At 35.3% G+C, this 8,995-nt stretch overlaps 2 protein-coding genes across 2 annotated transcripts; one reads left to right on the top strand and one right to left on the bottom strand.

Annotated features, from left to right (window-relative positions):
- Positions 1–462: 462 nt before the first annotated feature.
- Positions 463–2,586, top strand: LOC21392236. Its single transcript, XM_024164421.1, has 7 exons — positions 463–646; positions 757–810; positions 906–1,037; positions 1,134–1,242; positions 1,363–1,404; positions 1,534–1,590; positions 1,710–2,586. The coding sequence occupies exons 1-7, from the start codon at positions 504–506 to the stop codon at positions 2,379–2,381; spliced, it is 1,209 nt and encodes a 402-aa protein (XP_024020189.1). The 5' UTR covers positions 463–503; the 3' UTR covers positions 2,382–2,586.
- A 2,037-nt stretch (positions 2,587–4,623) lies between these two features.
- On the bottom strand, positions 4,624–8,770 carry LOC21392235 (low-temperature-induced cysteine proteinase). Its single transcript, XM_010096350.2, has 5 exons — positions 8,227–8,770; positions 6,205–6,440; positions 5,946–6,086; positions 5,235–5,687; positions 4,624–5,064 (listed from the first exon to the last, which is right to left on the bottom strand). Exons 1-5 carry the CDS (start codon positions 8,690–8,692, stop codon positions 4,969–4,971), a joined length of 1,392 nt encoding a protein of 463 aa, XP_010094652.1. The 5' UTR covers positions 8,693–8,770; the 3' UTR covers positions 4,624–4,968.
- Between the last annotated feature and the right edge of the window lie 225 nt (positions 8,771–8,995).

The following is an 8,995-nucleotide window of genomic DNA, read 5'->3' as shown; positions in this document are numbered from 1 at the left end:
ACAAAAAATAAAAATGAAAATGATTCTTTGATTTAGTGTAAAATGAGAGATAAATAAAAAATGACTTCTAGTTATTTTTCATTTTTTGTTTTCATTTTCTCTTCTCTCGAGTAGAGAGAGAAAGAAAGACATTAATGGTTTTTTTACACTGAAAATAATATCTTGATAAAACTACTAAACGCATTTTTAAAAATAATTTCTGTCTAAGATTGGAGAGACATTAATTGTTTTTTTACACTGAAAATAATCTCTTGATAAAACTACCAAACACATTTTCAAAAATAATTTCTGTCTAAGATTGAAAACGTTTTCATTTTTCTTTTTATACAAAAAAAATAAAATTATTTTAGAACGAGTTCTAAACGCACCCCATATTTTTTTTTTTTTTTTTTTTTGCTTCTTTCCTTTATATAATTGTAATGGGCGGCTAGGAGAGTACAATGCTTGCTTATTATACTTTTCTCTATGTTTTTGTGTTTGTGTCTCTTTCTCTCTGTGAGACAATGGAAAGTGGACTTCCCATGCTTAACTGTCTGTTGCAGCACACTCTGAGAAGCCTCTGTTCACATTCAGAGACTTCAGCTTCTTCCAAATGGGTCTACGCAGTCTTTTGGAGGATCTTGCCTCGGAATTATCCTCCTCCCAAGTAAGAGATTTTACTTTGAAAGGCCTTTTAGTTTGTTCAAGTTTTCATTATTATAAGCTAATCTAATGTGAGTAATTTATTGCTTTGTTTAACATTATTTGATATTGCAGGTGGGATTATGGAGGGAGTGCTCTTGACCGTTCCAAAGGAAACAAAAGGAACTGGTAAAAAAAAAAAAAAAAAAACACTATAGAATTGTGACAAGATTAAGGTTACTAAGTTTGATGAATTAATGTGGTTAATTATGTTTGGACTGCAGGATTCTGGTTTGGGAAGATGGATATTGTGACTTGTACGAATGTGAACAAGCGGGTAGTGGATACCTTAGAGGGAGGTTTGGAGCTGATGTCTTCTTCAAAATGTCACATGAAGTTTATAACTATGGAGAAGGGTGAGAATTCAAACTATATTTCTGTTTGAAACTATATAAATATGTTATTTAAGGTCAAAGAAGCACATTAATTTGAGATTGGTTTAATGGTTGCAGCTTAGTGGGGAAAGTGGCAGCAGATAATAGTCACAAATGGGTTTTCAGGGATCCATCAAATGAGGGTGATCCTAACTTCATTTCCTCATGGAATGTGTCCATTGAACCCGTAAGCCAATTCAATTTTGTTTTCTTAGAAAATTAATACAAAACACAAGTATCACTGGTTTTTTTTTTCCTTAGTCCTTATTTTTATTTTTATTTTTTTTTCAAATTCCTCTACCTACAGCAACCAAGAGCATGGGAGTTTCAATTCAAGTCAGGCATTCAGGTTGGTATAACTTTCCAATCACAGAAAATGACGCCCTTTTTTTTTTTTTTGAAATACAATCAACACCAGTCTACAATTCCATTCAAACCAACCAAGAATTAACTTGTCTGACTTTTCTAACTCTACCAGACTATAGCAATAATTTCGGTTAGAGAAGGCATAATTCAACTTGGCTCATTTGACAAGGTTTCTCTCTTTTGCTCTGTGATCTCTTTTTCCATCCCTCCTTTTAAAATTTTTCTACAGTTTGTTAACTAACCAACACAAGTTTTTATTTTTATTTTTATTTATTATTTTTTTTTAAGATTTTGGAAGATCTCAATCTGGTGATCAACATACAGAGGAAATTCAGCTACCTTCAAAGCATACCAGGTGTGTTTGCCATGCAAAGGCCATACCTACCAATTCAACACCCTCACTCTCTCAAACCAAACACCACCCAAATCATTGAAACACAAGAAACAGCCATTTCAATCTACGAGAAGCGCCAACCAACCGGTTTGAAAAGATTGTTCAACGAAATATCCGATGATTCTCCGACAAAGTCCATCAACTTGGGTTGGAACACACCACAGAGTAACGGCATGTCAGGATCACAATGTTCGCCCCTTTGGCAAATGCCACCACTCTTACCTTCCATGTCATGCAGCCTCGGAGCCATTCTCACAAAGCTACCTTCGGTTATGCCTTGTTATAATAACTCCAATATTGACGCTAAGGAAACTAATTCCATGCTTGTCCACAGCAGCAACAATAATAACATCATTAGCACTTCTACAAGCCAGATGTTGAAGCCTGTTGTTGGTAACATAAAAGTGGAGTCTTCTTGTCGTTTGGACACATTTCAAGAAGAGAAACCGAGTTCCATAATTAATCCCAGTTTAGAGCTGAATGTTAGGGGAACAATGGAGCCGGGATTTCGACCGGTGAGAGATCAGGGAGAGACGGAGACTCAGAGTGCTCTAAATCTCAATTAATTAAGGAGAAAAGTACATTTGCATTTATTATGTGCAAAAGATGGTTTGCGGCTAGTTTGTAGATTTGGACTAGAATGGTTGGATGGATGGTTGGTTGGTAGCTCAATTTGTTGATAGAACATGTTTAACGAATAATTAATCAATCAATTATTCGAGCTATCATGTAATATGTCTTGTCTTGTATTATGAGAGAGCATTTTTCTTTTGAAGGGAGTACAAAGGTTGGACTAGAGCAACTGAAAAACAAAATAAAACAAAACACAATTATGTATTGATCAAAGTTTTATGTTAATTGTCGGTACTTCCATAGTACTTATGACGTCTATTAATATGGAAATGGAAAAAAAAAAAGATCCCAAAAATTTTTTTTTTTTTTTTTTTTTTTTTTTTTTTAAGGTCACAACTCCACTTATTGAGGTTTTGGGCAGCGTGGGGTTCAACTCCGGGACCTATCCTTATCTTTTGAGAGGGGAGAGTATGCATGTACACCATATGCAATGGTCCCCCAAGACAAATTGGAAGATAAAAATTGACAACATAAGGTCTTGTTACTTGTTAGGATGTCAGTCTTCCGATATTTTTTTTAATGGGAGGATTTTTTTTTCTTTTTTGTTTTCGATGGAATTTCAATGGATGGATATGAAATGAAACTAAGAAAAGGGGGGGTTGTGAGATATTGGTGTGACTTTTTTAGTACTTTAGAACGTAATAAGTATTTGTTGGACAAAAGATACGAGTGTTAGAAGGTACTTCATTACACAAAATTGTTTAGCATCTACTTTTGTCCCTTTCTTCACTATTTTTGTTCTATTCTCTCCATTCTATTTTTATTTATGTGCTTTTCCTATAACTTTAGGCATTATGAAAAGAGGACGAAATGGAAAGATTTTATTTTTATTATTTTAACAAAATGAATTATTTAAACCATGGACCTTAACATTAAAGGCCAATGTATTATAGATATTCTATTTTTCATACAACGACGTTTCCGTTAAAATAATAATAGTCTATTTTTCTTATTGAGTCCACGTATCATGTTTTGTTAAAGAATAAAATCTACTCTGTAGTTATCGTTTATTCTGATCGAAATAATTGAATTGTGTGAAAGAGAAAAAGAAAAAATTGAATTGTGTTATTATTTTAGATAAAATCTAATCAGACCGGTTTCTCTGCAAAACTAAAAACTTATTTAGTTGGGGGGTTCGTACACCGATTCGAATTATGATTAATGATTCGTTACAGTATTTTCTCTCACAAAAAATACACGTAAATCTCATAATTCTAATCTATAAACTAAACATCCTGCAAATGCATTTATTTATTTTTCCTTGGCCACTGCATGTATTGAAACAGTACAATTTTGCAGGAAAAAGGACCACATCAACGCTTTATAACAGTACCGACCTTATCATGTTATTAATAGTGTAATTAATAACAATACAAGTATAAAATTTTCAGTACCAATTTGTTTTTGGAGTGAAATTTTAATACTTTTCTATTTCCTTCTTTTATTGGCTGAAAAACAAAAGAAAAATAATTCATCAACCAGGCGCAAAAGTCAGTATTTGACCAAAAAGATGCTTGATCAATTAACAATTTAAAATTTCGTAGACAACTTTGATACTCAAAGTATCTCTTCTACGGTGGCGTGTGAATTTCATATTCCCCAGAGTTAATTAGTGAGGATGACCGGTATTTGTTTTATTTTATTTTTGGTTAGAAGGACGACCGGTTCAATGAAATTAATCGGTAGGAAATATCATAACGTTGTAGACTAATGAAACATTAAAACATTTATCATGCAACTTTTTTTTTTCTTTTTTCTTTTTCAAGGATACTTTTTCATGCAACTTCAGTTTTGTTAATTAAGAAGGAATTCGCTCAACTAGGGCCCTTATTATTTTTTAGGGTCCCTTGGAAAAAGATCTGGAAACAGCAACCAATTTATATCTAATTTATGAAAGTAGACCGAAATGATCGTTTAAAAAAAAAAAAAAACAGAAAAATAGAACTCCTTGGAGTGGAGAGATTTCCTGACAAAGTTGCATAATTTGCCAAGAGCAATATTCAACGATGCAACCTTAAAAGAGCCACAACATTGCCATTTTCTAATTGCCAGTAAGGACCAATCGCCTAAGAAATATAACCAGAATGCGCAGACATCAAGCCTCTAAGATTCATTTATGCGTTAATTGTTGGCATAAAATAATGTGGAGATATGAACTCTCTAAACTGACTGGGATTTGAGAAACTGAAGGGATAATGCCATTTAGTATTGAACAAAGTCCGAGTAGCATTACAATGATGGTGCAATTGATAAGGGGAAATGAGGAATTATGAAAATTTACAGGGAACTTTTGCAGCTTACAACAATATCTGTCTGTAAGTTCATATGCAACCCATAAATAAAGAGCTTTATGTACAAATATCAGCAACTGAAATTAATCTTGATAAGCATTTCAACCCGTCTGTCTTGACGGTGGAAATGGGAGTATGCTAAACCAAGGAGAACTCCAAAAGCATACTCGGATTCTTTTACCCTTCCTAGCTTTGGCTACACTGGCATAAAAGCTTTGAATGTGTTTGCTTAAGCATTGCTTTTCTTTCCATCGAGTCTGAAAGCCCAGTGAGGTTTTGCAGCGGTGCGCTTCAATGCCTTCACTCCCAGGGGATTGTCCTTGCTCTGTTGGATCAGGAAACCATGTAATGAGAAACAAATTCTTTGCTAAAAATGAAACGGAAAATGTGCAAAACAGCATAATCTCTCTTTGGTATAATGTTGAAATATCCCAACCGCTTGGCTCTAGTAAAGCTAAGAACGGGAGGGAGATAGAGAAGTTCAGTTGCTCTTACCATCAAGCATGTCCCTGCATTGATGTTGCAGATGGGATAGTCATGAGGGCAGCAACTGTTGTGGTCTTCACAGCAGGTGGCAGCCTCAAGTGGGCAGCATCCCCAGGAAAAGCAATACCTTCCCCACTCAAAGACACAGCAGCAGGTGTCGCTGTCCGCGCATGAATAGTAGTTGTCACAGACTGTTGGAGGCTTTACCGGACTTGGAGGAGAAGGGCCGGGATTTGGAGGATTTTGGCCTTTCTTGATAGGGTAAGAGGGCTCAATTGCAATTCCACATTTGCCCGTTGGAGTGCTGGCGAGATTACGCTCCATCCTGATATAGCCGTCCTCACCCCAGTTGGAACCCCACGAGTTCCTCACAATCCAATAGTCAAGACCATTTTCTGTTCCATACCCAACAACAGCAACACCATGATCCAGTGAAGTCCCACAGGTTTCGGTGAATATACCCTGAAGAAATTGAGAAAGACATTAATATCTTCTATTAGATACCTGACAAGATCATTAACTAAGCGCCCTCAAAGTAAGAGCCTTTACGAACAAATTCATCTGAGGGGCACCCGGGTATAGCATATGATGTTTAAAGCTAAAGCACGACCCACTTTACAGAAAATGAAAGTTATGGTTCAATAGAAGAAAAGATCAATATGAGATGCTTGATCATTGCGCAGTGAAAAAGAACTTTGGATTTGAACGAGAAAAACCTACCGACACATACAACTGGAAAGCCCTGCCACCTCCTTCAATGGCAACGGCTACGGGCTGATTTGCAACTGCTTTTAGCAATGCTTTCTCGTCGTTTGCAGGAACATCTTCATAATCATCAATGGAAACGACCTTTGCATTTTTCTGCAGAAGACAAAGCATCAAACCGATGAGCACAAATCTTCTCTCTTTTCAAATCTTTTTGAATTAGTTTTAGCCCAAGTTGTTTTCTTTATATGCTTTAGATATAACAAATACAAACCCTGTACTGGTCGCATCTGCTATCATAACCTTTGTAAGGATAATCTTCTTCAGAGTCAATACCACCATTTTTGATGATGAACTCAAAAGCATAGTCCATGAGACCACCATTGCATCCTTCGTTATATGAAGTGTCACAGTCAACCAACTCCTGTTCCGATAGTGAGACAAGGTCACCGGTAACTATCTTGCTTATTCCTTCAACAGCAGCAATTGTCGAGAAAGCCCAGCAACTCCCTTCAATTTTATACACCCAATCGTTAAAAAGAAAATTATAGCACACTTCACAAGGCAAGGAAAACAAAACAATTTTTCTTTTCTCCCAGAATTTGGAACAAAGAAGTGCATTCCCGGAGGAACTCAACAGCAGTTCCATTTCTCATTCGCTCTTTATTATAGGCAAGTTACAGGCAAAATTTCATTTCTCAATGCACCCAGTAGAAGCTGACCCACATTGTGCTAGTCATGCTTTTATTTCTTATTCAATGTCTGGGTTAATCTCCTACATCCTGAGTTCCTAACCGGTTATAGCTCTATTACAAATTTCAGATTGAAATTAAATATCAGAAAAAATAAAATGCCCGTGCTTTCCATTATAACTTTGAAAAAGAAGGGAATTCTAAAATATCTGCACGTCTACAAACTTTGGTCCACTATTACTGGTTTCACGCAAAGTGTCTACTACTAAATAAAGGTTAGCAATTAATTGAGTGGGGCATGTAGGTACATCTCCTTCAGACAAGCGTGGCCTATACCCATTAACACACTATTTTATGCAGCCGGGGAGCCAACGGGAGTGGAAAGCTACAAGCCTAAACGTTTAGTGGCCCCTTTCATCATGTCCCGAGCTCAAAGAAACGTGAAATTTGCTAGAATGACTATCTAAAAATTAAAATTCACAAAATGTCTTTTTTTATTATTTTTTTAAAAAAATGACCATCCAGTTATTGTTTTATGTAAAAAGTAAATATTCTTGGTGGTTCCTAAAATGGAATAAAAATTTTTAATAAGTTATTTTATTAATAATACTTTCCTATTAAGTCATTTTTAGGAATGGCTCATCATTCCAGCCTAAAATAGATATTTTCTTTATAATTACCTAAATAAATACTTACTATACTAATTTTTATTTTACCTCTTTTATACAACTAGTAAAAATATCTCCCCAGCAAAAAATTAAAAAATTTATTTATTTTTACCCTTGAATAAAAATTAAATCAATGAATGAATATGTAGTTAGGAATAATTTTACAAAAAGAGAAACCTTCAAATAAAAAGTAAATAAATATAAAATAAAATATTCAGTTAGGAAGAAAGAATGGCTCCACAAAAGCGAAAGTCAATACTAACTGAAACGAGCCAACGCCCAACAATTTCTATCTTTGAGAAATTTCTATATCATTAGTACTTTAAAAGATCAAACTTTGATAAAAATTTAATGCTTTTACGTCATATAATTCTCCTTAATGATTAAGGATAAAAAATAACACAGTACTTGTGTTTCGGAAATATAACAAAATTTCGGTAACAAATATTTCATACCCTACCGCAAAGTTTTCTTCTTTTAAATCCCGTTTTGTTTTTTTAGGCAATAAAATCTTTCAAGGATCATACTTTAATCCTTAAGATAAAGGGAAAAGGTAATAATCAATTATTTCTGACAAACACGTAAAAAAAAGTAATAAACAGTAATTATCTCGTATAACATAATTTGTCGAAAATTGAGTTCATTTAATTTACTAATTAAAATTTTTAATTTAAGTTAAGATAGGATTTATGTAAAAAAAATTTACTGTAGACCTAATTATTTTTAAGAATTTTTTTATCACAGTAAAATTTAAATTCTAAACTAATTATAAAATAAACGATCTGTAATCTCAAGACTTAAAACTTTTTTTTTCTTTTAAAAGAAAATTCTCTAAAAAGGCATCAAATATACACGAGCTAAAAAAATTAATTATAAAATTTCAATAAAAATGAAAATAAATAAAAAAAACAGTAATAGCTTAGCAAAGGAACTCACCGCAGCTTCCTTGATCTTTGACCCCAACAACGGCACCTTCCTTCCTCCAGTCGACGAAGGAAGGCAAGTCATCACCGACGCGCGGCGCGTACCGCTGGCTGACCTTCTTCTGGCCGCGGATCTTCGTGCCGAGGTACGTTGACCGGTACTCCTCGTTGGTCAAATCGGCGAACCGGTTTAGACCGAGCTTGTATGGCCGGTCCTGAGCGTTGTGCTCGTCGATGAACCTGAGATTGTCCTTGAAGATCTGGAACCGCTTCTCCTTCTCGCCTAGGGCGTTGTAGACCTTGCCGTGCTTGACAAGCCACGCCTCGTAGATCGCCATAACCTCGTCGTCGGTCCTGGAACTGGACTGATCTACGAGGTTGTAGGAGACGATCGACATGTCAAGAGCCGACGATAAGGTGAAGATCGCGAAGATGAGGAAGGCCATGGATATGGCCGATGAGGATCTGAAAGAACCCATATCTCTCGCCACAGTGATCGTTTCTCTCGTATGGGAGTGTCAATGATTTTGGGGAGGGAAGTGCGTATGAGAAAGTGGGATAATAGTGGTGGCTTATAAAGGCAAAAGGGGGATGGGCCGGGTTTGTGATTGGTGAGAAATTATTATTATTATCGGATTATATTAACTTTTTTGGAAAATATGTATTAAAAAAAAAAAAAGAGTTTCTTGTACGCAAGAAAGAGGAGAAGTTGGGAATTATGGAACTGTTGAATTGGTAGATGTGGAAATGGACGATTTACTTTCTAGCGCAAGCCTCTTAAA

Source organism: Morus notabilis, unplaced genomic scaffold (genome assembly GCF_000414095.1).
Source record: "Morus notabilis unplaced genomic scaffold, ASM41409v2 Scaffold523, whole genome shotgun sequence".
Classification (NCBI taxonomy): domain Eukaryota; kingdom Viridiplantae; phylum Streptophyta; class Magnoliopsida; order Rosales; family Moraceae; genus Morus; species Morus notabilis.
This window is presented reverse-complemented; position numbering and strand designations above follow the sequence as displayed.

What these genes read in the sequence shown, in the direction of transcription:
- LOC21392236 (XM_024164421.1), top strand. Translation starts at nt 504, where the DNA reads ATGGAAAGTGGACTTCCCATGCTTAACTGTCTGTTGCAGCACACTCTG. An exon ending in GTTTATAACTATGGAGAAGG is followed by an intron (nt 1,038 to 1,133) that starts GTGAGAATTCAA and finishes TAATGGTTGCAG; the next exon opens with CTTAGTGGGGAAAGTGGCAG. An exon ending in AATTCAAGTCAGGCATTCAG is followed by an intron (nt 1,405 to 1,533) that starts GTTGGTATAACT and finishes TAACTCTACCAG; the next exon opens with ACTATAGCAATAATTTCGGT.
- LOC21392235 (XM_010096350.2), bottom strand. Translation starts at nt 8,692, where the DNA reads ATGGGTTCTTTCAGATCCTCATCGGCCATATCCATGGCCTTCCTCATC. An exon ending in CAAAGATCAAGGAAGCTGCG is followed by an intron (nt 6,441 to 8,226) that starts GTGAGTTCCTTT and finishes ATAAAATTGAAG; the next exon opens with GGAGTTGCTGGGCTTTCTCG. An exon ending in CTTTCCAGTTGTATGTGTCG is followed by an intron (nt 5,688 to 5,945) that starts GTAGGTTTTTCT and finishes CAATTTCTTCAG; the next exon opens with GGTATATTCACCGAAACCTG.